At 64.5% G+C, this 27,052-nt stretch overlaps 3 protein-coding genes across 3 annotated transcripts; 2 read left to right on the top strand and 1 right to left on the bottom strand.

Annotated features, from left to right (window-relative positions):
• Positions 1 to 49: 49 nt before the first annotated feature.
• LOC309683993 (vitamin K-dependent gamma-carboxylase-like) lies at positions 50 to 17,062 on the bottom strand (the record flags this gene model as incomplete). The annotated part of the gene is made up of 16 exons (XM_082499960.1): positions 50 to 1,006; positions 1,111 to 1,306; positions 2,123 to 2,270; positions 2,352 to 2,482; positions 2,581 to 2,750; positions 3,515 to 3,666; positions 3,773 to 3,904; positions 5,432 to 5,685; positions 6,850 to 7,013; positions 7,785 to 7,891; positions 7,979 to 8,057; positions 9,352 to 9,517; positions 10,632 to 10,790; positions 11,732 to 11,950; positions 12,162 to 12,363; positions 17,027 to 17,062. 16 exons carry the CDS (start codon positions 17,060 to 17,062, stop codon positions 826 to 828), a joined length of 2,496 nt encoding a protein of 831 aa, XP_082356086.1. The 3' UTR covers positions 50 to 825.
• Positions 12,224 to 20,269, top strand: LOC309683997 (vesicle-associated membrane protein 8-like). Its single transcript, XM_082499965.1, has 3 exons — positions 12,224 to 12,465; positions 17,049 to 17,216; positions 20,121 to 20,269. The coding sequence occupies exons 2-3, from the start codon at positions 17,061 to 17,063 to the stop codon at positions 20,262 to 20,264; spliced, it is 300 nt and encodes a 99-aa protein (XP_082356091.1). The 5' UTR covers positions 12,224 to 12,465; positions 17,049 to 17,060; the 3' UTR covers positions 20,265 to 20,269.
• Positions 20,270 to 21,467: 1,198 nt separating this feature from the next.
• Positions 21,468 to 25,698, top strand: LOC309683998 (vesicle-associated membrane protein 5-like). Its single transcript, XM_082499966.1, has 3 exons — positions 21,468 to 21,541; positions 23,014 to 23,145; positions 25,462 to 25,698. The coding sequence occupies exons 1-3, from the start codon at positions 21,539 to 21,541 to the stop codon at positions 25,660 to 25,662; spliced, it is 336 nt and encodes a 111-aa protein (XP_082356092.1). The 5' UTR covers positions 21,468 to 21,538; the 3' UTR covers positions 25,663 to 25,698.
• The last annotated feature ends 1,354 nt before the right edge of the window (positions 25,699 to 27,052 follow it).

The raw sequence follows: 27,052 nt of genomic DNA, 5'->3' as shown, positions 1-27,052 counted from the left end.
CTTCCCCAGCCCCCGCCCCCCCCAACTCGATATTAATGTATTTTTGGGGGGGGGGGGAGTGTGTTGGAAAGGTGGTGGCGGTGGGGAAATTTGGCCCCTTCATACTTGAACGTTTGTTTTTGTTTTTTTTTTTTTAATTATTATTTTAGCGGTGTATTTATTGTGTGCTGAGGCGCGGGGCGTGAGTACAGAGAAGCCCCCGGGCTCAGACGGCAGCTCTCGATTTATTTCCCCTTCCCCCCCCCCCAAAAAAAAAATCTCCGCCCCCCCCCCCACCACCTTCACCCCTTCCCCCTCCAACCACCCCCGCCCCCGAGGCCAGGCCTCCCAAACGGGGTGAAAAAAGGGGGGGAAATTGGGTTTTATTGATCAAATGATATTTTGGGGAGGGGGGGAAGGAGGGGGGGGGGGGGGGATGGGGACAGGCAAGAATTGGGGTTCGCCCACCCCCGGGACCGCGGCGCATTTGGCCGGTGTGGTACAGAGAAGCCGGCTTGTTTACCTGCCGCCTCCCGGGGGGGGGCGGTGCCCCCCCAAAAAAATGCCATTTTGAGAGGGGGGGGGGGGGGGGGATGTGATGGTGATGGTGGACTTTCTCTTTTTTTTTTTTTTTAAATTTCTTTCTTAATATTTTTTTTTTTTTCTGGAGGTTTTATTACATTTGTTTCGATTTCCAAAAATAATAATAAAAAAAAAAAACCACAACAAAAACCCCACCAAAATAATAACGGATTCAACGCCGTCGCTGCGCCTCTTCCCGGGGAAACCGAGGCACGAAGCGGGAGAGGGGGGATTGAGGGGGCGCATCTTGCCTCTTACGTGAGTTTATTTGGGGTCCTCGAAGCTCGGGATCCCCCCCCCTCCCCCCCCCTCCCCTTCTCCCCTCCCCCCGCCGCCCTCCTCTTCCTCGCCGCGCCAGTTGGCGAAGGTCACCTCGGCGGCGAGCTGCTGCGGCGAGGGGCGACCCAGCGCCAGGTTGCGGAGGGAGATGCAGGTCATCAAAGCGCTGCGCGGCGTTAATTAGGGGGTAGAAAGGGAAAATTAATTTATTTTTTTTTTTTAAATAGAAATGGGAATTTTTTTTTTTTGGGGGGGGGGGGTCTCTCTCACCTGCGGCGGAAGAGGTAAAATTTCTTGCGGAGGAAGCGGCGGAGGCGGTGGATGAAGCCGATCTCCCGCCGCCGCTGCTGCTCCTCCAACCGCCGCTGCCGTCGTAGGAACGCCGAAACCAGAGGGTCCGGGGGGGTCCCCGCCGGCGGCGCTTCCCCCAGGATGGGGCGTAATTCGGGGGGCAGCGGCTCCTTTGCTGGAGGGAGGAATTGGGGGAGGGGGTGGTGGTAGTGTCACTGAGACCTTCTGACCCCCGGGCTCAGGGTGGGATTTTGGGGGGGTGTCGCTGAGAATTTCCAGTTCTGCTGCACGGGGGGAGCTGGGGGGGAATTTTGGGGGGTCCCTGTGACCTTCCAACCCCGGTGCTCAGGGGGGGATTTGGGGATCCCCGAGACGGTCCAACCCCAGTGCTTGGGGTGAACTGGGGGGATTTTGGGGGGTCCCTGAGACCTTCCAGCCCCGGTGCTCATGGAGGATTTAGGGGTCCCCGAGACCTTCCAACACCAGAGCTCGGGGTGAACTGGGAAGATTTTGGGGGTCCCCGAGACCTTCCAACATGAAAGCTCAGGGTGAACTGGAGGTATTTGGGGGGTCCCTAAGACCATCCAACCCCAGTGCTTGGGGTGAGCTGGGGGGATTTTGGGGGGTCCCCAAAACCTTCCAGCTTGGGGTGAACTGGAGAGATTTGGGGGGGGGGGGTCCCTAAGACCATCGAACCCCAGTTCTTGGGGTGAACTGGAGAGGTTTTGGGGAGTCCCTGAGACCTTCCAACATGAGAGCTCAGGGTTAACTGGAGGTATTTGGGGGGTCCCTGAGACCTTCCAACCCGGGTGCTCGGGGTGAGCTGGGGGGATTTTGGGGGGGGGGTTGGTCCCTGAGACCTTCCAGCTCGGGGTGAACTGGAAGGATTTGGGAGCTCTCCGAGACCTTCCAACCTCAGAGCTTTGGGTGAACCGGGCAGATTTTGGGGGGCAGGGGGGGTCCCCCGAGACCTCCCAACCCCAGTGCTCACCTGTGCCGTTGCGCACCCGCTCCCGCAGCTCCTGCAGCCGCGTCAGGTTCCTCTCCAGCGCCAGCGCCGTGGTGTTGACGTAGAGGTACATGTAGCAGGATGGTTCCGCCGACACCGTGTGTACCTTATGATACTGCCCCGCCGGCAGCTGGGCAGGGAGGGGGACGCCGTCAGCACCCCTTGGGGACTCCCCAAAATCCCCCTTCGCCGTCCCCCGCGAGGACATCACCTGCATCCCCTCGCCTTCCCGTAAGGAACGGTTGAGGTGGTGGTCCACCAGTTCCACCAGCACCTCTCCCCGCAGCACCCGCAGGCTGGTGTTACCCAGGTCCTCGCTGACGAAGTTCTCCAGGTGCAAACCTGGAAAAAAAAAAAACAACCAACCCCCAAAATAAAAAAAAAAAACAAAACCAAAACACCCAAAAAAGGTGAGTTTCCACCTCTTGCCATCTCCCTACCGGGGAAATCGGCGATGAAGACGGCGTCCGTGTTTCCGTCCAGTTGGTTTTCCAGCTCCTGCAGCCGTTGGCGCCACGGCGAGAGCTCCAGCAGCAGCGGCAGCAGCCACGGCGTGCGGTGCCACGGGGACCACGGCGCCCGCACCAGGTCCACCCGCGGGTCCACCAGTCTGCGGGGAACGGGGAGGGGGGGGGGGGACACAACACCCTGAGACCTCCCAGCTCGGGGTGAGCTGGGGGGGTTTTGGGGGGTCCCCGAGACCTACCAGCTTGCGGTGAGCTGGGGGGGAATTTTGGGGGTCGCTGTGACCTTCCAACCCTGGTGCTTCGGGGGGGGGGGGGGGGTTTGGGGGTCCCCAAGACTTTCTAATACCAGAGCTCGGGGTGAACTGGGGGGATTTTGGGGGGTCCCCGAGACTTCCCAGCTCAGGGTGATCTAGGGGGAGGATTTGGGGGTCCCCAAGACCTTCCAACCCCAGTGCTCAGGGTAAGCCGGGGGGATTTTGGGGTATCCCTAAGATCTTCCAGCCCCGGTGCTCGGGGTGAGCTGGGGGGGTTTTGGGGGGTCCCCAAGACCTACCAGCTCGCGGTGAGCTGGGGGGGAATTTTGGGGGTCCCTGAGACCTTCCAACCCCAGTGCTCAGGGGGGATTTGGGAGGGTCCCCAAAACCTTCCAACCCTGGAGCTTGGGGGGATTTTGGGGGGTCCCTGAGACCTTCCAGCTTGGGGTGAACTGGAGAGATCTGGGGGGGTCCCTGAGACCTTCCAACCCCAGTGCTTGGTGGGAGCTGGGGGGATTTTGGGGGGTCCCCAAGACCTACCAGCTCGCGGTGGGCTGGGGGGGGAATTTTGGGGGTGTCCCCGAGCGCTAGCACCCCCCCCCACTCCCCCCATAAATGGTCTGGGTGTCCCCCTCCGGTCCCGTCCCCCAAACCTCTGCTGGAAGCGGTCGTTGATGGAGACCCAAATATCGAAGTAGATTTGGGGTTGGGAGACGTTGTAGCGGGGCAGGAGGTGGCTGAGGCAGGTGGAGTACTGCTTCAACATGTCCGCGTGGTCCTTCCAGCGCCGGCTCTGCGTGAACACCTACGCCGGGGAAAAATGGGATGCGGTGGGGGTGGGGGGTCTGATAGGTTACGGGGACCCCTTCTGCTCCGTGTGTGTCCCCCCACGCCGTGGGGTCCCCACTCACCCCCGGTTTGAGGTAGCCCACCTCCCCGGTGAGCCCGTCCCGGTAGGTGATCTTGACGTGCTGGTGGAAGCGGGAGTGAACCATCATGTCCCAGGAGTAACCGTAGAGGCCGTTGGTCCAGTTGTTGTAGCCCTGGAGAGGACGGGGGAAAGATGGGATATGGGGGGGGGGAGGGGTGACACCAGGGAACGGCGGTGGTGCCACCCCACGGGGACGTGGAGGGGATGGGGGACCTGTTTTCCCCCCCTCCTCCATCCTTCATCCTCCACCCTCCATCCATCCTCCACCCTCCATCCTTCATCCTCCATCAACCCTCCATCCTTCATCCTCCATCCATCCTCCATCCTTCATCCTCCATCCTCCACCCTCCATCCTTCATCCTCCATCCATCCTCCACCCTCCATCCATCCTCCACCCTCCATCCATCCTCCATCCTTCATCCTCCATCCATCCTCCACCCTCCATCCATCCTCCACCCTCCATCCTTCATCCTCCATCCATCCTTCATCCTCCATCCATCCTCCACCCTCCATCCATCCTCCATCCTCCATCCTCTATCCTCCATCCTCCACCCTCCATCCTTCATCCTACATCCACCCTCCACCCTCCATCCATCCTCCACCCTCCATCCTTCATCCTCCATCCATCCTCCACCCTCCATCCATCCTCCATCCTCTATCCTCCATCCTCCACCCTCCATCCATCCTCCACCCTCCATCCTTCATCCTACATCCACCCTCCACCCTCCATCCATCCTTCATCCTCCATCCTCCACCCTTCATCCATCCTCCACCCTCCATCCTCCACCCTCCATCCATCCTCCACCCTCCATCCATCCTCCATCCTCTATCCTCCATCCTCCACCCTCCATCCATCCTCCACCCTCCATCCTTCATCCTACATCCATCCTCCACCCTCCATCCATCCTTCATCCTCCATCCTTCATCCTCCATCCATCCTCCACCCTCCATCCTTCATCCTCCATCCATCCTCCACCCTCCATCCATCCTCCAACCTCCATCCACCCTCCATCCTTCATCGTCCATCCTACATCCACCCTCCATCCTCCACCCTCCATCCATCCTCCACCCTCCATCCTTCATCCTCCATCCTACATCCTCCATCAACCCTCCATCCTCCACCCTCCATCCATCCTCCATCCTTCATCCTCCATCCTCCACCCTCCATCCATCCTCTACCCTCCATCCATCCTTCATCCTCCATCCTCCACCCTCCATCCATCCTCCAACCTCCATCCACCCTCCATCCTTCATCCTCCATCCTACATCCTCCATCAACCCTCCATCCTCCACCCTCCATCCATCCTCCATCCTTCATCCTCCATCCTCCACCCTCCATCCATCCTCTACCCTCCATCCATCCTCTACCCTCCATCCATCCTTCATCCTCCATCCTCCACCCTCCATCCATCCTCCATCCATCCTCCATCCTCCATCCATCCTCCATCCTTCATCCTCCACCCTACATCCATCCTCCATCCTTCATCCCCCATCCTCACCCCCCCAAACTGCCCCTTTGCCCCCCTAAACTGCCCTTTTACCTCCCAAAACTGCCCCTTCACCCCCCCAAACTGCCCCTTCACCCCCCAAAACTACCCCTTCGCCCCCCAAAACTACCCCCTCCCCCCGATGCCCCCACCTGGGTGATGAAGTGGGAGTAGGGCAAGAAGAGCTGCTCCAGCACGTAGAGGAGGGTGAAGGCGGCGGCCAGATGCTGGCGAGGCCGAAGGCCCCCCCGCGCCCCCCCGTAGTGGCAGTCGGGGCTGTGCCGGGGGGGGCGGGTGCTGGGCAGCCCCCCCCGCAGCCAGGGGGGGCAGCGGGCGCAGAGGCGCCGGGGCCAACTGGGGTGGCAGAAGAGGCCGCTGCTGACCAGCATGGTGTAGGGGAACATCCCTGGGGGGGGGACGACACACACAGTGACACTTAGGGACCCCCCCCACCCCCCACCGCGTGATGGGGGCACCCAGAGCAGCGGGGAGGGGGTGGCTGGGTGCCCCCCCCCCAGCCTAGGGGTGTCCCTGCGTAGGATAGGGGTACCCCCAGGCAGGGGAGGGGGCTCTGGGGGGGGTCTGGGTGCCCCCCCCTCCCCCAGGGTATGGGGTGTCGGGGTGCCCCCCCCAGGCTAGAGATGCTTTGGGGGGTATCTGGGTGTCCCCCCCCAGGGTAGGGATGCTTTGGGGGGTGTTGGGGTGCCCCCCCAAATAGGGGTGCCCCCCCCAGGATAGGGGTGCCCCCCCCCAGGGTAGGGATGCCTTGGGGGGTGTTGGGGTGCCCCCCAGGATAGGGGTGCCCCCCCCCAGGCTAGAGATGCTTTGGGGGGTATCTGGGTGTCCCCCCCCAGGGTATGGGGTGCTTTGGGGGGTGTCAGAGTGCCCCCCAGGATAGGGGTGCCCCCCCCAGGGTATGGGATGCTTTGGGGGGTGTCTGGGTGTCCCCCCCCCAGGGTATGGGGTGCTTTGGGGGGTGTCGGGGTGCCCCCCCAAATAGGGGTGCCCCCCCAGGGTATGGGATGCTTTGGGGGGTGTCTGGGTGCCCCCCCAGGTTAGGGTTGTTCCCCCCCCCCAGGGTATGGGATGCTTTGGGGGGTGTCTGGGTGCCCCCCCAGGATAGGGGTGCCCCCCCCCCAGGGTATGGGATGCTTTAGGGGGTGTCGGGGTGCCCCCCCAAATAGGGGTGCCCCCCCAGGGTATGGAATGCTTTGGGGGGTGTCTGGGTGCCCCCCCAGGGTATGGGATGCTTTGGAGGATGTCAGGGTGCCCCCCCAGGTTAGGGTTGCCCCCCCCCCCCAGGGTATGGGGTGCTTTGGGGGGTGTTGGGGTGCCTCTCCAAATAGGGGTGCCCCACCCCAGGATAGGGGTGCCCCCCCCCAGGGTAGGGGTGCTTTGGGAGGTGTCAGGGTGCCCCCCAGGATAGGGGTGCCCCCCCCCAGGCTAGAGATGCTTTGGGGGGTATCTGGGTGTCCCCCCCCCAGGGTAGGGATGCTTTGGGTGGTGTTGGGGTGCCCCCCCAAATAGGGGTGCCCCCCCCCAGGATAGAGGTGCCCCCCCCGCGTCTGACCGATGCTGAAGAGCTGGGAGTTCATGCAGTGGAAGTAGGTGACGAAGAGGAGGGCGAGGGGCCGGGTGGCGTCGAAGAAGAGGAGGAAGCCGGCGGAGAGGTCGAGCGCCAGTCCCCCCCCGTGCACCACCAGCAGGCTGGTCATCTCCTCCGACAGCACCAGCCTGCGGGGGAGCCTTCCTCGTCCTCCTCTTCATCCTCCCCCCCGGCACCCTCCTCATCCTCACTCCGTCCTCCTCACCCTCCTCATCCTCACCACGGCCCCGTCATCCTCTTCGTCCCAACCCCGTCACCCTCCTCATCCTCACCCCTGTGCCTTCCTCGTCCTCACCCCATCACCCTCCTCATCCTCATCCCGTCACCCCCCGGTGACCCTCCTCATCCTCACCCCATCCCTCTCAGCCGTCCCCCTCTTCATCCTCACCCTGTCCTGGTCCCCCTCTTCATCCCATCACCACCCATCACCCTCCTCACCCCCTCACCCCCCCGTCTCCCTCCTCATTCTCACCCCATCACCCTCTTCGTCCTCACCCCATCACCTTCCTCATCCTCACCCTGTCCCTGTCACACCCACATCACCCTCATCCTCATCCCCCTCCTCATCCTCACCCCATCCTCATCCTCACCCTGTCCCTGTCCCCCCCTGTCCCCCTCCTCATCCTCACCCCATCACCCTCCTCATCCTCACCCTGTCCCTCTCACCCATCACCCTCTTCATCCTCGCCCCATCCCGGTCCCCCTCTTCATCCCATCATCCCCCATCACTCTCCTCATCCTCACCCCATCCCTGTCCCCCCCCGTCCCCCTCCTCCTCCTCACCCCATCACCCTCCTCATCCTCACCCCTTCCCGCTCCCCCTCTTCATCCCATCACCCCCCTCATCCTCACCCCATCCCTGCCCCCCCCCTCCCCCCCGTCTCCCTCCTCATCCTCACCTGAAGGGTGCGAAGAGCCAGTGGCGGGCGAGGGAGCCCATGGAGTAACCACCCACCCAGTCGGCGTCCAACTTCTTCAGCCCCGCGATGAAGTAAACGATGAAGATCTGGGAGGGGGGGGGGGAGGAGTGGTGGGTGATCCCAGAGGGGACACGGGTGTCCGGGACAGGGGACAGCGGTGTCCGGGTCCCCACCTGGGCGCGCAACAGGGTGTAGTTCCACAGCGGCACGTGGGCGTTCCTCTTTTGGGGACGAAGGAGTCCGTCCACGGACCTGCGGGGACACGGGGACACCCCCGGAGGATGGGGGTGACCGGGGTCATTGTCACATCCACCGCCGGTGACGCGGAGGACGTGTGCCACCACCCCCCCCATGGGGACCCAGAGCCACAGGGAAACCCCCCGTGGTGCAGGGGGACGCCAGAGCCACCCCCTGGGGACACAGCGCCATGGGGGGTCACAGCACCCCATAGGGACCCCCAGTGCCCGTAGGGACACTGGGGACCGTGCCACCCCATGGGGACCCCAGTGCTGTGAAGGACACAGGGGTCTGTGCCACCCCATGGGGACCCAGAGCCATGGGGACACCGGTGCCTGTGCCACCTCACGGGTGACACCAGGGTCTGTGCCATCCCATGGAAGACAGCAAGACCTGTGCCACCCCTTGGGGACACCAGAGCCTGTGCCACCCCATGGGGGACCCCAGGACCTGTGCCACCCCATGGGGACGCAGTGCCATGGGGACACTAGAGCCTGTGCCACCTCATGGAGGTCACCAGGACCTGTGCCACCCCATGGGAGACACAGAGCCATGGGGACACCAGTGTCTGTGTCACCATACGGGGGACACCAGGACCTGTGCCACCCCATGGGAGACACAGAGCCATGGGGACACCAGAGCCTGTGCCACCCCATGGAGGTCACCAGGACTTGTGCCACCCCATGAGGACCCAGTGCCATGGGGACACCAGGGTCTGTGCCATCCCATGGAGGACACCAGGACCTGTGCCACCCCATGGGGACCCAGTGCCATGGGGACACCAGAGCCTGTGCCACCCCACAGGTGACACCAGGGTCTGTGCCATCCCATGGAGGACATCAGGACCTGTACCACCCTGTGGGGACCCAGTGCATGGGGACACCAGAGCCTGTGCCACCCCATGGAGGTCACCAGGACCTGTGCCACCCCATGGGGACCCAGTGCCATGGGGACACCAGAGCCTGTGCCACCCCATGGAGGACACCAGGACCTGTGCCACCCCATGGGGACCCAGTGCCATGGGGATACCAGTGTCTGTGCCACCCCATGGGGGACCCCAGGACCTGTGCCACCCCATGGGGACCCAGTGCCATGGGGACACCAGAGCCTGTGCCACCCCACAGGTGACGCCAGGGTCTGTGCCATCCCATGGAGGACACCAGGACCTGTACCACCCCGTGGGGACCCAGTGCCATGGGGACACCAGAGCCTGTGCCACCCCATGGAGGTCACCAGGACCTGTGCCACCCCGTGGGAGACACAGAGCCACGGGGACACCAGTGTCTGGGGTGGCAGTGGTGGTGCCCACCCGTAGCGGTCGGCTCCCAGTAGCGCCAGTTGGAAGGCCAACAGCCCGTAGAGGTAGGAATGGTTGTTCCAGGAGGTCTTGTCCAGGAGCAGGAGGTACCAGTACGGCCCCAGGAAGGCGACGCAGCTCAGGCGGTAGCAGAAGCCCACCATGATGCCCAGCGCCCCTGCGGGCACCGCACCCATCCTGCTCCCGTCCCCGTCCCTCCACGGGTCACCTCCCCGCCCCCCTCCCAGTTCCTCCTGCTGTCCCCTCCTCACCACAGGGATGTGTCCCCCGTCCCAGTGCCCATCTCGGTGCCCGTCCCAGTGCCACCTCCTGCCTGTCCCCATCCTGCCCTGGTCCCCGTCCCCCTGCCCATCCCAGTGCCAGTCCCACCGCCCACCCCTGCCCCAGTCCTTTATCCCAGTGCCCATCCCTGTCCCAGTCCCTCATCCCAGTGCCCGTCCCTGTGCCAATCCCAGTGCCCATCCCTGTGCTCATCCCAGTGTCTGTCCCAGTCCCTCATCCCAGTGCCCATCCCTGTCCCTGCGCCTGTTCCTGTCCCAGTCCCCCATCCCAGTGCCTGTCCCCATCCCAGTGCCTGTCCCCATCCCAGTGCCCATCCCTGTCCCAGTCCCTCATCCCAGTGCCCGTCCCTGTCCCTGTGCCTGTCCCAGTCCTTCATCCCAGTGCCCGTCCCTGTGCCCATCCCACTCCCAGTGCCCATCCCAGCCAGAGTCCTTCATCCCAGTGCCCATCCCTCTGCCAATCCCAGTGCCTGTCCCTGTCCCCATGCCCATCCCAGTGCCCGTCCCAGTCCCCCATCCCAGTGCCTGTCCCCATCCCAGTGCCCATCTCAGTCCCAGTCCTTCATCCCAGTGCCCATCCCACTCCCAGTCCTTCATCCCACTGCCCATCCCAGTCCCAGTCCTTCATCCCAGTGCCCGTCCCTGTGCCCATCCCACTCCCAGTCCTTCATCCCAGTGCCCGTCCCTGTGCCCATCCCACTCCCAGTGCCCATCTCAGTCCCAGTCCTTCATCCCAGTGCCCGTCCCAGTGCCCATCCCAGTCCCAGTCCTTCATCCCACTGCCCGTCCCTGTGCCCATCCCACTCCCCGTGCCCATCTCAGTCCTAGTCCTTCGTCCCAGTGCCCGTCCCAGTGCCCATCCCAATCCGAGTCCTTCATCCCAGTGCCCATCCCACTCCCGGTCCTTCATCCCACTGCCCATCCCTGTCCCTCTCCCTCATCCCATCCCAGTTCCCATCCCCACCGTGGCTCCCACCCCCGTCCCCGTACCCAGGAACATGACGGCGTAGATCAGGTACATCCAGTCGAGGGGCAGCGGCCGGAGGAAGGGCAGCAGCGGGAAGCGACACACGTCCAGTCCGTCCAGGAACCGCTGGTCCAGCTGCCCCAGTCCCCGCTCCTGCGGCACGTCCAGCGCCATCAGCAGTCCTGCGGGCGGGCGGGTGGGCGGTCAGTGACCCCCCCCCAGCCTTGGGGACAGGCCACCCCCCCCCCCCTGCCTCCGGCCGGGCGGACACTGACCCCCCCCCCCCCCCATCCCCATCAAACCTCCGCCTCAACCTTTGCTCTGGTGGTGACGTGTCCGTCTGTCCGTTCTCCGGACACATGGGTGTACCCCCCCTGGATCCCCCCCCCCCCCCCCCCCTTCCAATACCCCTGAGCCCCCCTGTGTCCGGTGACACCCCCCCAAAGCCCCCAGTCCCTCCCCCTCACTGAAGGCCCCCCCAGTCCCCCCCATCCCACCTCATCAGAGCCCCCCCAGTCCCCTCCAGCCCCCCGCCCACCGGAGACCCCCAATTTCCCCTGGTCCCCCCCCCCAGTCCCCCCATCCCCCTCTCATCAGAGCCCCCCCAGTCCCTTTCAGCCCCCCCGATCCCCTCTACCCCCCCCCTCCCCCCGAAAGCCCCCCGCTCCCCTTTTGCCCCCCCCCCTCTCCCTCCGGTTCCCCCCTCACCGAAGACCCTCTGATCCCCTCGACCCCCCCCCGGGTCCCCTCCGGTCCCCCCGATCCCCCTCAGCCCCCCCTCACCGAAGACCCCTCCGGTCCCCCCCTTTCCCCTCTGCCCCCCCGGCTCCCCCCTCATCAGACCCCCCCCCGGAGCCCCCCCCGTTCCCTCCCGGGTCCCCCGATCCCACCGGTCGCCCCCATCACCGGACACCCCCCGGTCCTCCCGGTCCCCCCCCGCTCCCCCCTCCTCAGCGCCCCCCGGAGCCCCCCCGTTCCCCCCCCCATCACCGGAGCCCCCCGGTCCCTCTTTACCGGAGCCCCTCCGCTCCCCTCGACCTCCCCCGATCCCCCCCTCCCGGGAGCCCCTCCGGTCCTCTTCGACCCCCCCCCCCCCCCCCGTTCCCCCCGGGCCGCCCCTCACCGAAGGCCCCGCGGAAGGCCCCGAGGGCGGCGGGGTCGGTGGGTCGGTGCAGCAGACGGACGAAGCGGTCCCACCGCGTCAAGTCCCGCGGCTCGAAGCCCAGGAGCCGCCGGGCCCTACCGCCACCGGGATCGGTACCGGGATCGGTACCGGAGACCGCGGCGGGGGGGTAGGGGGGTCTCCCCGCCGCCTCCCCCCCCCGCCTGCGCCGCGCCGGGCCTGAGGCGGGGGCAGAGGTCAGAGGTCAGAGGTCAACGAGACCCCCCTCTCCCCCCCCCCCGCCCCGCTCCGTACCCTCCGCCGCCGCCGCCATCGCCGCGGCCCCGCCCCCCTCGCGCCACGTCACGGGCCGGGGCCGATCAGCCCCACCCTCACCCCGCCCCCGCCCCGACCTCTGTCCCCGCCCCCTTTCCCGACTCCGCCCCCTCACCCGACTCCGCCCCCGACCCCTCTCCCGACTCCGCCCCCTGTCCCGACCCCGCCACCTCGCCTGACTCCGCCCCCTCACCCGACTCCGCCTCCTCGCCCGACCCCGACCCCTCTCCCGACTCCGACCCCTCGCCCGACCCCGCCCCCTCACTCGACCCCGCCCCCTCGCCCGACCCCGCCCCCTCGCCCGACCCCGCCCCCTCCTGTCCCCGCCGTACCCGGAAGCCCCGAGGGGGCGGGGTCAGGGGTCAGGGGTCAGAGGTCGCCGAGGGCAGCGGGAGGCGGCGGGAGCGGAGTCGGCCGTGGTAGGAGCGGGGGCGGTCTATGGGGTGTCTGTGGGGTCCCCGGGGGGCTATGGGGCAGTTGGGGGGGGTCCGGACTGCCTATGGGGCGCGCGGGGTGGCTATAGGGTGCTTGGGGGGGGGGGGTGGAGGGGGGTTGAGGTTCTATAGGGTGCTTAGGGTGCCTATAGGGTGCTTGAGGAAGTGCCTATGGGGTGCCTATGGGGTGCTTGGGGTGGACATGGGGCACCTATGGGGTTCCCAGGGTGCCTATAGGGGGCTAGGGGGTGTATAGGGGGCTTGAGGTGGTGGGGGGTGCCTATAGGGTGCTTGAGGAAGTGCCTATGGGGTCCCTATAGAGTGTTTGAGGAACTTCCTATGGGGTGCCTATGGGGTTCCCAGGGCGCCTATAGGGGGCTTGGGGTTATATAGGGGGGGCCTTGAGGTCCTGGGGGGTGCCTGGGTTGCCTATAGGGTGCTTAGGGTGCCTATAGGGTGCTTGAGGAAGTTCCTGTGGGGTGCCTATGGGGTGCTTGGGGTGGACATGGGGCACCTATGGGGTTCCCAGGGTGCCTATAGGGGGCTTGGGGGTGTATAGGGGGGCTTGAGGTGGTGGGGGGTGCCTACAGGGTGCTTGGGGTGCCTATAGGGTGTTTGAGGAAGTGCCTATGGGGCGCCTGGCAGGTGCTCGGGGTGGACATGGGGCACCTATGGGGTGCCCATAGGGTGCTTGTGGGTATATAGGGGGGGGCTTGAAGTCCTGGGGGGTGCTTGGTGTGCTTAGGGTGCCTATAGGGTGCTTGAGGAAGTGCCTATGGGGTGCTCGGCCAGGGCTTGGGGTGAACATGGGGCACCTGTGGGGTGCTCAGGGTGCCTGTGGGGCGCTCGGGGGTGCGTATGGGTGGGCTGGGGTACATATGGGGTGCCAAGGGGGTGCCTATAGGGTGTTTGGGGTGGCTATAGGGTGCCTGAGAAAGTGCCTATGGGGTGTCTGGCAGGTGCTCGGGGTGGACATGGGGTGCCTATGGGGTGCTCGGGTGCCTATAGGGTGCTTGGGGGGGTGCCTATAGGGGGGCTTGAGGTGGTGGGGGTGCCTGGGGTGCCTATAGGGTCCTTGAGGAAGTACCTATGTTGTGCTTGGGGTGGACATGGGGCACCTATGGTCCCAGGGGTGCCTATAGGGTGGCTTTGGGAGGTGTATAGGGGGGCTTGAGGTGGTGGGGGGTGCCTATAGGGTGCTTGAGGAAGTGCCTATGGGGTGCTTGGCAGGTGCTTGGGGTGAACATGGGGCGCCTATGGGGTGCTCAGGGTGCCTGTGGGGCGCTCGGGGGTGCGTTTGGGTGGGCTGGGGTACATATGGGGTGCCAAGGGGGTGCCTATAGGGTGTTTGGGGTGGCTATAGGGTGCCTGAGAAAGTGCCTATGGGGTGTCTGGCAGGTGCTCGGGGTGGACATGGGGTGCCTATGGGGTGCTCGGGGTGCCTATAGGGTGCTTGGGGGGGTGCCTATAGGGGGGCTTGAGGTGGTGGGGGTGCCTGGGGTGCCTATAGGGTCCTTGAGGAAGTACCTATGGAGTGCTTGGGGTGGACATGGGGCACCTATGGGGTTCCCAGGGCGGCTATAGGGTGCTTGGGAGGTGTATAGGGGGGCTTGAGGTGGTGGGGGGTGCCTATAGGGTGCTTGGGGTGCCTATAGGGTGTTTGAGGAAGTGCTTATGGGGTGCTTGGCAGGTGCTTGGGGTGGACATGGGGCGCCTATGGGGTTCCCAGGGCGCCTATAGGGGGCTTGGGGTTATATAGGGGGGGCCTTGAGGTCCTGGGGGGTGCCTGGGTTACCTATAGGGTGCTTAGGGTGCCTATAGGGTGCTTGAGGAAGTTCCGTGTGGGGTGTGTATGGGGTGCTTGGGGTGGACATGGGGCACCTATGGGGTTCCCAGGGTGCCTATAGGGTGCTTGGGAGGTGTATAGGGGGGGCTTGAGGTGGTGGGGGTGCCTATAGGGTGCTTGGGGTGCCTATAGGGTGTTTGAGGAAGTGCCTATGGGGCGCCTGGCAGGTGCTCGGGGTGGACATGGGGCACCTATGGGGTGCTTGGGGTGCCCATAGGGTGCTTGTGGGTATATAGGGGGGGGCTTGAAGTCCTGGGGGGTGCTTGGTGTGCTTAGGGTGCCTATAGGGTGCTTGAGGAAGTGCCTATGGGGTGCTCGGCCAGGGCTTGGGGTGAACATGGGGTGCCTATAGGGTGCTCAGGGTGCATATGGGTGGGCTGGGGTACATATGGGGTGCCAAGGGGGTGCCTATAGGGTGTTTGGGGTGGCTATAGGGTGCCTGAGAAAGTGCCTATGGGGTGTCTGGCAGGTGCTCGGGGTGGACATGGGGTGCCTATGGGGTGCTCGGAGTGCCTATAGGGTGCTTGGGGGGGTGCCTATAGGGGGGCTTGAGGTGGTGGGGGTGCCTGGGGTGCCTATAGGGTCCTTGAGGAAGTACCTATGTTGTGCTTGGGGTGGACATGGGGCACCTATGGGGTTCCCAGGGTGCCTATAGGGTGCTTGGGAGGTGTATAGGGGGGCTTGAGGTGGTGGGGGGTGCCTATAGGGTGCTTGAGGAAGTGCCTATGGGGTGCTTGGCAGGTGCTTGGGGTGAACATGGGGCGCCTATGGGGTGCTCAGGGTGCCTGTGGGGCGCTCGGGGGTGCGTTTGGGTGGGCTGGGGTACATATGGGGTGCCAAGGGGGTGCCTATAGGGTTGTTTTGGGGGTGGCTATAGGGTGCTTAGGGGAAGTGCCCGGGCATCCTGTAGGGTGCTTGGCAGGTGCTTTGGGTCGTTATGGGGTGCTGGAGGGTACCTTTGGGGTGCCTAAGGCGGGTATATGGGGTGCTCGGGGGGGTTATATGGGGTGCTGGGGGTTGTGTATGGGGTGCTTGGGGGTGCCCAGGGTGCATATAGGGTGCCGAGGGGGTGCCCATGGAGTACCTATGGGGTGCTGGGGAGGGAGGGGTATCGTGTATGGGGTGCGTATGGGGTGCTCAGGGGGTGTATATGGGGTGCCTATGGGGTGCTGAGGTGTATGTGTATATGGGGTGCCTATGGGTGCTGAGGTGTATGTGTATATGGGGTGCCTATGGGGTGCTTGCGGGGTGCCCAGGGTACATAGGGGGTGCCCGGGGTACATATAGGGTGCCGAGGGGGTGCCCATGGAGTACCTCTGGGGTACCTATGGGGTGCTGGGGGTGGGGGGATTGTGTATGGGGTGCTCAGGGGGTGTATATGGGGTGCCTATGAGGTGCTTGGGGGGTGCCTGGGTACATATAGGGTGCCGAGGGGTGCCCATGGGGTACCTATGGGGTGCTGGGGGGGATTGTGTCTGGGGTGCCTATGGGGTGCTCAGGGGGTGTATATGGGGTGCCTATGGGGTGCTTGCGGGGTGCCCAGGGTACATAGGGGGTGCCCAGGGTGCATATAGGGTGCCGAGGGGTTGCCCTTGGAGTACCTATGGGGTACCTATGGGGTGCTGGGGGGGATTGTGTCTGGGGTGCCTATGGGGTGCTCAGGGGGTGTATATGGGGTGCCTATGGGGTGCTTGCGGGGTGCCCAGGGTACATAGGGGGTGCCCAGGGTGCATATAGGGTGCCGAGGGGTTGCCCTTGGAGTACCTATGGGGTACCTATGGGGTGCTGGGGGGGGGGGGGGATCGTGTCTGGGGGGTGTGTGGGGTGCTCAGGGGGTGTATATGGGGTGCCTATGGGGTGCTTGCGGGGTGCCCGGGGTACATAGGGGGTGCCCAGGGTGCATATAGGGTGCTAAGGGGGTGTCCATGGAGTACCTATGGGGTAACTATGGGGTGCTGGGGGGGGGGGGATCGTGTCTGGGGTGTGTGTGAGGTGCTCAGGGGGTGTATATGGGGTGCCTATGGCGTGCTTGGGGGGTGCCTGGGGTACATAGGGGGTGCCCAGGGTGCATATAGGGTGCCGAGGGGGTGCCCTTGGAGTACCTATGGGGTGCTGGGGGGGATCGTGTCTGGGGTGCGTATGGGGTGCTCAGGGGGTGTATATGGGGTGCCTATGGGGTGCTTGCGGGGTGCCCAGGGTACATAGGGGGTGCCGAGGGGGTGCCCTTGGAGTACCTATGGGGTACCTATGGGGTGCTGGGGGGGGATCGTGTCTGGGGTGTGTGTGGGGTGCTCAGGGGGTGTATATGGGGTGCCTATGGGGTGCTTGCGGGGTGCCCAGGGTACATATAGGGTGCCCAGGGTGCATATAGGGTGCCGAGGGGGTGCCCATGGAGTATGTATGGGGTACCTATGGGGTGCTGGGGGGGGGGGATCGTGTCTGGGGTGCTCAGGGGGTGTATATGGGGTGCCTATGGGGTGCTTGGGGGGTGCCAGGGGGGGCTAGACGGGACACGTGGGGGTACACCTAGGGTCCATATAGGGTGCCGGGTGGGTGCCTATGGGGTGCTGAGGTGTATGCGTATATGGGATGCTTATGGGGTTCTTGGGGGGGGGGGGGGGGGGGGGAGTGTGCCCGGGGCACATATGGGGTGCTGGGGGGGGGGGGGGGGGGGGCAGGAGAGGCTGCTGGGGTGCCCACCTTGACACCCGCGCTCCGGCAGGCGCCGGGCGGCATGGCGAGCAGCGGGACGGAGAGCGGGCGCGTGCGGGCGCTGCAGCAGGAGGTGGAGGGCGTCAAAACCATCATGACGCAGAACGTGGAGCGCATCCTGGCGCGGGGCGAGAACCTGGAGCAGCTTCACAGCAAGAGCCAGGACCTGGAGGCCACGGTGAGGGCAGGGGGGGGGACGGGACACGGGCGTCACCGCGGCGGGTATGAGGGTCACCCGGGTGGCGTCTGGTCGCCAAGGTGAGGCACGAGGTTCTCGGGGTGGGCAAAGGGTCTCTGAGATGGCACAGGGTCTTCAAGGTGGCCACAAGGTCCCTGAGATGGCACAGGGTCTCCAAGGTGGGCACAGGGTCCTCGAGATGCCACAGGGTCCCCAAGGTGGCCACAAGGTCCCTGAGATGGCACAGAGTCTCCAGGGTGGGGCACAAGGTCTCCAAGGTGGGCACAGGGTCCTCGAGATGCCACAAGGTCCCCAAGGTGGCCACAAGGTCCCTGAGATGGCACAGAGTCTCCAGGGTGGGGCACAAGGTCTCCAAGGTGGGCACAGGGTCCCCGAGATGCCACAGGGTCTCCAAGGTGGGGCACAAGGTCCTCAGAGAGGATGCAAGGTCCCCAAGGTGGGCACAGGGTTCCTGAGATGGCACAGGGTCTCCAGGGTGGGGCACAAGGTCTCCAAGGTGGGCACAGGGTCCTCGAGATGCCACAGGGTCCCCAAGGTGGCCACAAGGTCCCTGAGATGCCACAGGGTCTCCAAGGTGGGGCACAAGGTCCTCAGAGAGGACGCAAGGCCCCCAAGGTGGGCACAGGGTCCCTGAGATGGCCACAGGGTTCCCAGGGTGGGGCACAGGGTCCCCAAGGTGGCCACAGGGTCCCCAAGGTGGCCACAAGGTCCCTGAGATGGCACAGGGTCTCCAAGGTGGGGCACAAGGTCCTCAGAGAGGATGCAAGGTCCCCAAGGTGGGCACAGGGTCCCTGAGATGGCACAGGGTCTCCAGGGTGGGGCACAGGGTCTCCAGGGTGGGGCACAAGGTCTCCAAGGTGGGCACAGGGTTCCCGAGATGGCCACAGGGTCCCCAAGGTGGCCACAAGGTCCCTGAGATGGCACAGGGTCTCCAAGATGGCCACAGGGTCTCCGAGGTGGCACAGGGTGTCCGGGATGGAGACAGGGTCCCTGTGGTAGCCATAAGGTCCTCAGGGTGGGCAAAGGGTCCCTGAGATCCATAAGGTCCCCAAGGTGGGCCACAGGGTCCCTGAGGTGGCCACAGGGTCCCCAAGGTGGCCACAAGGTCCCTGAGATGCCACAGGGTCTCCAAGATGGCCACAGGTTCCCCGAGGTGGCCACAGGGTGTCCAGGATGGAGACAGGGTCCCCGTGGTGGCCATAAGGTCCTCAGGGTGGGCAAAGGGTCCCTGAGATCCATAAGGTCCCCAAGGTGGGGCACAGGGTCTCCAAGATGGCCCCAGGGTCCCCGAGGTGGCACAGGGTGTCCAGGATGGAGACAAGGTCCCCGTGGTGGCCACAAGGTCCTTCAGGGTGGCCACAGGGTCCCCAAGGTGGCACAGGGTTACCGTGGTGACCACAAGGTCCTCTGGGTGGGCACAGGGTCCCCAAGGTGGCACAGGGTCCCCAAGACGGGCACCGCATCCCCAAGGTGGGCCACAGGGTCCCCAAGATGGCCACAAGGGTCCCCGAGGTGGCCCAGGATCTCTAAGATGGACACAAGGTCCTCAGGGTGGGCACAGGGTTCCTGAGGTGGCACCAGGTCCCCAAGTTGGGCACATGGCTCCTGAGGTGGCACAAGGTCCCTAAGGTGGGGTACAGTGTCCCCGAGGGGACTGTGGAGCACTGGGTCCAGTTGGGCACTGGGAGTGGGGACATGGGGCACTTTGGTGACAGCTGGGTGTCCCCAGGGTGGCAGGGGGTGTCCCCAATGGTGGCAGAGGGGCGTCCACAAGGCGGTAGCGGGGGGTCCCCAGGGTGGCAGGGGGTGTCCCTGCGGTCACAGCGGGTGTCCCCAGGGTCACAGGAGGTGTCCCCAGGGTGGCAGGGGGTGTCCTTGGGGTCACAGTGGGTGTCCCCAGGGCATCAGGTCTGTCTCCAGGGTGGCAGGGGGTGTCCCCAGGGTGGCAGGAGGTGTCCCCAGGGTCACAGGAGGTGTCCCCAGGGTGGCGGGGGGTGTCCCCGGGGTGGCAGAGGGTGTCCACGGGGTCACAGTGGGTGTCCCTGTGGTGGCAAGGGGTGTCCCCAGGGTGGCAGGAGGTGTCCCCAGAGCCACAGCGGGTGTCCCCAGGGTGGCAGGAGGTGTCCTTGGGGTCACAGGGGGTGTCCCCAGGGTCACAGGGTGTCCCCAGGGTGGCAGGAGGTGTCCTTGGGGTCACAGCGGGTGTCCCCAGGGTGGCAGTGGGTGTCCCCAGGGTCACAGTGGGTGTCCCCAGGGTGGCAGAAGGTGTCCCCGGGGTCACAGATGGTGTCCCCAGGTTGGCAGGGGGTGTCTCCAGGGTCACAGTGGGTGTCCCCAGGGTGGCAGGAGGTGTCCTTGAGGTCACAGGAGGTGTCCCCAGGGTGGCGGGGAGTGTCCCCGGGGTGGCAGGAGGTGTCCTTGGGGTCACAGGTGTCCCCAGGGTGGCGGGGGATGTCCCCAGGGTGGCAGCGGGTGTCCTTGGGGTCACAGGAGGTGTCCCCAGGGTGGCAGGAGGTGTCCTTGAGGTCACAGGAGGTGTCCCCAGGGTGGCGGGGTGTGTCCCCGGGGTGGCAGGAGGTGTCCTTGGGGTCACAGGTGTCCCCAGGGTGGCGGGGGATGTCCCCAGGGTGGCAGCGGGTGTCCTTGGGGTCACAGGAGGTGTCCCCAGGGTGGCAGGAGGTGTCCTTGGGGTCACATCAGGTGTCCCCAGGGTGGCAGCGGGTGTCCCCAGGGTGGCAGCGGGTGTCCCCGGGGTCACAGTGGGTGTCCCCAGGGTGGCAGGGGGTGTCCTTGGGGTCACAGGAGGTGTCTCCAGAGTGGCGGGGGGTGTCCCCGGGGTGGCAGGGCTGTCCCCGCGTCCCCTCCCAAGCCGTGTCCCCGCAGTCGGAGCACTTCAAGACGACGTCGCAGAAGATGGCGCGGCGGTACTGGTGGAAGAACGTGAAGCTGCTGGTCGTCCTCGGCCTCGTGGGCGCCATCATCCTCATCCTCATCATCCTCTTGGCCACCGGCACCATCCCCACCTGAGCCACCCCCCACCCCACCCCACCCCCCCCCTCCGGCCACCCCGCTGTCCCCACGGAATACAGGCGTGACGAGCCGTGTGCGTGTGCGTGCGCCGGGGCTGGGGACGACACGCGTGGGGACACGTGAGGGGACGCGGGTGGGGACAGGCGGGCGCTGTGCCCGCGGGGGGGGTGGGGGGGGGAGCGGTGCCAGGCGGGCGGTTGGCACCGAGGGACAAAGGGCGCAGTGTGGTGGCACTGCCACCCCCGAGGGGGGCCGTTGGGGGAGGGGTGGGGGGGACACACGGGATGACAATATGGGGGTCCTCGGGGGACCCTGGTGTTGGGGGGGGGGACGACACACAGAGGGACATGGGGGACCTGATTATGGGGGGACATGGGGGTCCCTGGAGGGGGACACATGTTGGGGGGGGTTCTGGGGACATGGGGGTCCCTGGTGTTGGGGGGGGGGGGACGACAGGGACATGGGGGACCCATTTATGGGGGTCTCAGGGGGGGACAAATGTCGGGGGGTTCTGAGGATGTGGGGGTCCCAGGGGGCCCTGCGGGGGGGGGGACGGACAGGGACATGGGGGACCCGATTATGGGGGTCCCTGGGGGGGATGTGGGGGTCTCGGGGGGGGGGGACAAATATTGGGGGGGGTTCTGGGGACATGGGGGTCCCTGGTGTTGGGGGGGGGGGACAGGGACATGGGGGACCCATTTATGGGGGTCTCGGGGGGGGGGGGCAAATGTCGGGGTGTTCTGGGGACATGGGGGTCCCTGGTGTGTGTGTGGGGGGACAGGGACATGGGGGACTCGATTATGGGGGGACATGGGGGTCTCGGGGGGGGAGGACACGGACAAATGTCGGGGGGTTCTGGGGACATGGGGGTCTCAGGGGACCCTGCGGGGGGGGGGATGGACAGGGACATGGGGGACCCGATTATGGGGGTCCCTGGGGGGGATGTGGGGGTCTCGGGGGGGGGGGGGGCAAATGTCGGGGGGTTCTGGGGACGTGGGGGTCCCAGGGGACCCTGGTGTTGGGGGGGGACGGGGACACGGGGGACCTGTTTATGGGGGGTCCTGGAGGGGACAAATGTCGGGGGGTCCTGGGGACACCCATCCCCCGGGGAGGTGACACGCCCGGTCCCGGGCCGGGCCGGGGGGGGGGGGGGGGGGGCGGTCCCGGTCCCTCCCGTCGGGGCGGGACGGGGGACCGGGACGGGGACAGGGACAGGGACCGGGACGGGCGCTCCGGTACCGGCACCGACACCGGGACCCCCCCGCGAGACCATGGTGAGTACCGGGGGTGGGGTGGGTGGGTGTGTCCGCCGCCACTTTCACTTTCGCTTCCCCGGCGGGCGGGGGGCGCGACCGGCACCGGGGAGGGGGACACACGACACGGGACAACCCCCCCCGGGGCTTGGGGACATCCCCCCCCCCGGTGGCCCCGGGCGCTTCCTGCTGGCGGGGGGGGGGGACACGGGGGGTGGTGGCCCGCGTGGAATTTTCCGTGTCCCCATGTCCCCACCCACGGCCCCGGGGGTCCCCGTGTCCCCCAGTGCTGCCACCCCCCTGTGCGCTGTCCCCACCGTGTCCCCGTGTGTGCCCTGACCCCACGGTGGCCCTGTCCCCCCGTGACCTGTCCCCGTGGTCCCCATGGTGCCCCTGTCCCCACGGTCCCGGTGTGCCCCGTTGTTCCCGTGTCCCCAAGTCCCCATGGTCACCTGTCCCTGTGGTCCCCGTGTCCCCCTGTGCCCCCTCCTCACGGTGCCAGTGTCCCCATGGTCTCCTTGTCCCCAAAGTCCCCATGTTCCCTGTTCCTGCGGTGCCCGTGTCCCCATTGTCCCCCTCCTCACAGCGCCCTTGTCCCCATGGTGTCCCTTCCCTGGGGTGCCTTTGTCCCCACGGTCCCTGTGTCCCCATTGTCCCCTATGTCCCCATTGTCCCCATGGCATCCTTTCCCTGTGGTGCACTTGTCCCCATTGTCCCCATATGTCCCCATGGTCCCCATGGTGTCCCTTCCCTGGGGTGCACTTGTCCCCACAGTCCCTGTGTCCCCATTGTCCCCTATGTCCCCAATTGTCCCCATGGCATCCCTTCCCTGTCGTGCACTTGTCCCCTATGTCCCCATTGTCCCCATGGTGTCCCTTCCCTGTGGTGCACTTGTCCCTACAGTCCCCCTGTGACCCCATTGTCCCCCTATGTCCCCATTGGGCCTCTTCCCTGCATTGTCCTTGTCCCCAAGGTCACTGTGTCCCCAAAGTCTCCTTGTCCCCATTGTTCCCCTATGGCCCCTTATGTCCCCAAAGTCCCCATGTGCCCCTTCCCTGCAGTGCCCTTGTCCCCATGGCCCCTGTGTCCCCATTGTCCCATATGTCCCCATGGTCCCCTCTATCCCCATGGTCCCTGTGTCCCCATTGTCCCCATATGTCCCCATTGTCCCCCTATATCCCCATGGTCCCCGTGTCCCCATTGTCCCATATGTCCCCATGGTCCCCTCTATCCCCGTGGTCCCCGTGTCCCTATTGTCCCCCTATATCCCCATGGTCCCTGTGTCCCCATTGTCCCCGTATGTCCCCATAGTCCCCTCTATCCCCATGGTCCGGTATGTCCCTGTTGTCCCCAAGGCCCCCGTGGTCCCCATACGCCCCGTCCCCGCGGTGCCCCCCATTTCCCCACGGCGCCCACGTCCTCGGGGTGCTGCTGTCCCCACATGTGTGTGTGTGTCCCCGTCCCATCCCGTCCCCCCCCCGCTTTGTCCCCAGGCGGGGCTGGCGCGGTGCCAGCAGGAGGCGGAGGAGGTGACGGAGCTGATGAAGCAGAACTTCGTGCGAGCGCTGGAGCGGGACGGGCACCTCAGCAGCCTCGACAGCCGGGCCCAGGAGCTGCGCGCCATGGTGAGCTCCCGCCGGCACCGCTGGGCACCCGTGGGCATCTACGGGCACCACTGGGCACCACTGGGCACCTATGGGCATCTACGGGCACCACCGGGCACCTATGGGCACCCATGAGCATCTATGGGCACCTATGGGCACTCATGGGCATCTACGGGCACCACTGGGCAACTATGGGCACCCATGAGCACCTATGGGGACCCATGGGCACCTATCGGCACCCATGAGCATCTATGGGCACCTACGGGCACCCATGGGCAACCACGGGCACCCATAGGCAACTATGGGCACCCAAAAGCACCTATTGGGACCCATGGGCATCTATGGGCACCTATGGGCACCCATGAGCATCTACGGGCACTCATGGGCATCTACAGGCACCCATGGGCAACTATGGGGACCCATGGGCATCTATGGGCACCCATGGGCATCTATGGGCACTGCTGGGGTCCCATAAGCACTGCTGGGCACCTATGGGTGACTGTGGGTGCCTATGGGCACCCATGGGCATCTATGGGCACCCATGGGCAACTACGGGCACCCATAAGCACCTATCGGCACCCATGGGCATCTACGGGCACCCATAGGCAACTACGGGCACCCATAAGCACATATCGGCACCCATGGGCACCCATGAGCATCTACGGGTACTCATGGGCATCTACGGGCACCCATGGGCAACTATGGGGATCCATGGGCACCTATGGGCACTGCTGGGGTCCCATAAGCACTGCTGGGCACCTATGGGTGCCTGTGGGTGCCTACGGGCACCCATGGGCAACAACGGGCACCCATAGGCAACTATAGGAACCCATAAGCACCTATTGGGACCCATGGGCATCTATGGACACTGCTGGGGTCCCATAGGCACTGCTGGGCACCTATGGGTGCCTGTGGGTGCCTATGAGCACCCATGGGGACCTATGGGCACCCATGGGCATCTATGGGCACCACTGGGCACTGCTGGGCACCTATGGGCATCTATGAGCACCTATGGGCATCCATGGGCACCACTGGGGACCCATGGGCACTGCTGGGCACCTATGGGTGTCTATGGGCACCCATGGACATCTATGGGCACCTATGGGCACCTATAGCCTCGGGGGAACACACACACACACACACAGCACTGGGGGATGCTATAGGGACACACAGCACCGGGGGACACACACTATAGGATCACACAGCCCCAGGGGACACTATAGGGACACACAGGCCAGGGTGGGGGGACACTATAGGGACACACAGCCCCAGAGGGGACACTATAGGGACACACAGCCTCAGGGGACACTATAGGGACACACCGCCCCAGAGGGGACACACTATAGGGACACACAGCCCCAGAGGGGACACTATAGTGACACACAGCCCCAGAGGGGACACACTATAGGGACACACAGCCCCAGAGGGGACACTATAGGGACACACAGCCCCAGAGGGGACACACTATAGGGACACACAGCCCCAGAGGGGACACACTATAGGGACACACCGCCCCAGAGGGGACACACTATAGGGACACACCGCCCCAGAGGGGACACTATAGGGACACACAGCCTCAGGGGACACTATAGGGACACACTGCCCCAGAGGGGACACACTATAGGGACACACAGTCTCAGGGGACACTATAGTGACACACAGCCCCAGAGGGGACACACTATAGGGACACACAGCCCCAGAGGGGACACTATAGGGACACACAGCCCCAGAGGGGACACACTATAGGGACACACAGCCCCAGAGGGGACACACTATAGGGACACACCGCCCCAGAGGGGACACACTATAGGGACACACCGCCCCAGAGGGGACACTATAGGGACACACAGCCTCAGGGGACACTATAGGGACACACTGCCCCAGAGGGGACACACTATAGGGACACACAGTCTCAGGGGACACTGTAGGGACACACAGCCCCAGAGGGGACACACTATAGGGACACACAGCCCCGGGGGACACTATAGGGACACACCGCCCCAGAGGGGACACACTATAGGGACACACAGCCCCAGAGGGGACACTATAGGGACACACAGCCCCAGAGGGGACACACTATAGGGACACACAGCCCCGGGGGGGACACACAGCCTCAGGGGACACTATAGGGACACACAGGCCAGGGTGGGGGGACACTATAGGGACACACCGCCCCAGAGGGGACACACTATAGGGACACACAGCCCCAGATGGGACACACTATGGGGACATATGACATTGGGGGGGCACTATAGGCCTATAGGGCCCAGGGTGTGTATGGGGTACCCTATAGATCGTGTGTTGTTGTCCCCCCCCCCCCCGGCGTTGTCCCCGCAGGGCGAAGCCTTCACCCGCAGCACGCGGGCGGTGGCGCGGCAGCAGCGCAGGGGACAGCGGCGCTGGCGCCTGGCGGCCATCGGCGTCATCGCCCTCCTCCTCCTCGTCCTGGCCCTGGGCCTGGCGCTGTGGCTGTCGCAGCCCTCCCCCGCCATCGTCACCGTCACCGTCCCCCCCGCCACCCCCTCCGCCGGGGAGTGAGCCCCCGGAGCCACGGCGAGCCTGCCGGCACCTTGGGAGACCCTACCATAACAAACCAGTGGGGTCTGTTTTGGGGAGACTCCACCAGAACCAAGCACCAGGACTTGTTTTGGGGGAGACCCTACAATAACAAACCAGCGGGATCTGTTTGGGGGAGACCCTACAATAACAAACCAGCGGGATTTGTTTGGGGGAGACCCTACCATAAATAAGCACCAGGACTTGTTTTTGGGAAGACCCTACAATAACAGACCATCGGGATCCGTTGTGGAAGACCCTACAATAACAAACCAGCGGGATCTGTTTTGGGCAGATCCCACCATAACGAAGCACCAGGACTTGTTTTGGGGGAGACCCTACAATAACAAACCAGGGCGATCTGTTTAGGGAAAACCCTACAATAACAAACCATCGGGATTTTTTTGGGGGAGACCCTACAATAACAAACCAGTAGGATCTGCTTGGGGGACACCTTACCATAACGAAGCACCAGGACTTGTTTTGGGGAGACCCTACAATAACAGACCAGCGGGATCCGTTGTGGAAGACCCTACAATAACAAACCAGCGGGATCTGCTTGGGGGACACCTTACCATAACGAAGCGCCAGGACTTGTTTTGGGGAGACCCTACAATAACAAACCATCAGGATTTGTTTGGGGGAGACCCTACAATAACAAACCAGCGGGATCCGTTGTGGAAGACCCTACAATAACAAACCAGCGGGATCTGTTTTGGGCAGACCCCACCATAACGAAGCACCAGGACTTGTTTTGGGGGAGACCCTACAATAACAAACCAGTGGGATCTGTTTTGGGCAGATCCCACCATAACGAAGCACCAGGACTTGTTTTTGGGAAGACCCTACAATAACAAACCATGGGGATGATCTCCAGGATGACCCTATGATAACAAACGTGCTGGACCCCCTCCGGGGAGACCCTACAATAACAAAGCAGCAGGACGATCTCCAGCGAGACCCTACAATAAATAAGCACTAGGACTTATTTTGGGGAGACCCTACAATAACAGAGCAGCGGGAGCCACTCCAGGGAGACCCTACTATAAATAAGCACCAGGATCGGCTTTGGGGAGACCCTACAATAACAAACCATCGGGATGATCTCCGGGAAGACCCTACAATAACAAAAATGCCAGACCCCGCTCTGGGGAGACCCTACAATAACCGGGCAACACATTACGATAAACACCAAGATTTGTTTTGGGGAGACCCTACAATAACAAACCAGCAGGACCCACTCCGGGGAGACCCTACAATAAATAAACACCAGGACCTGCCTTGGGGAGACCCTACAATAACAAACCACCAGGACCTGTTTTGGGGAGACCCTACAATAACAAACCACCAGGACCTGCTTTGGGGAGACCCT

Source organism: Vanellus vanellus (genome assembly GCF_965231255.1).
Source record: "Vanellus vanellus genome assembly, contig: HAP1_SCAFFOLD_973, whole genome shotgun sequence".
NCBI lineage: Eukaryota > Metazoa > Chordata > Aves > Charadriiformes > Charadriidae > Vanellus > Vanellus vanellus.
This window is presented reverse-complemented; position numbering and strand designations above follow the sequence as displayed.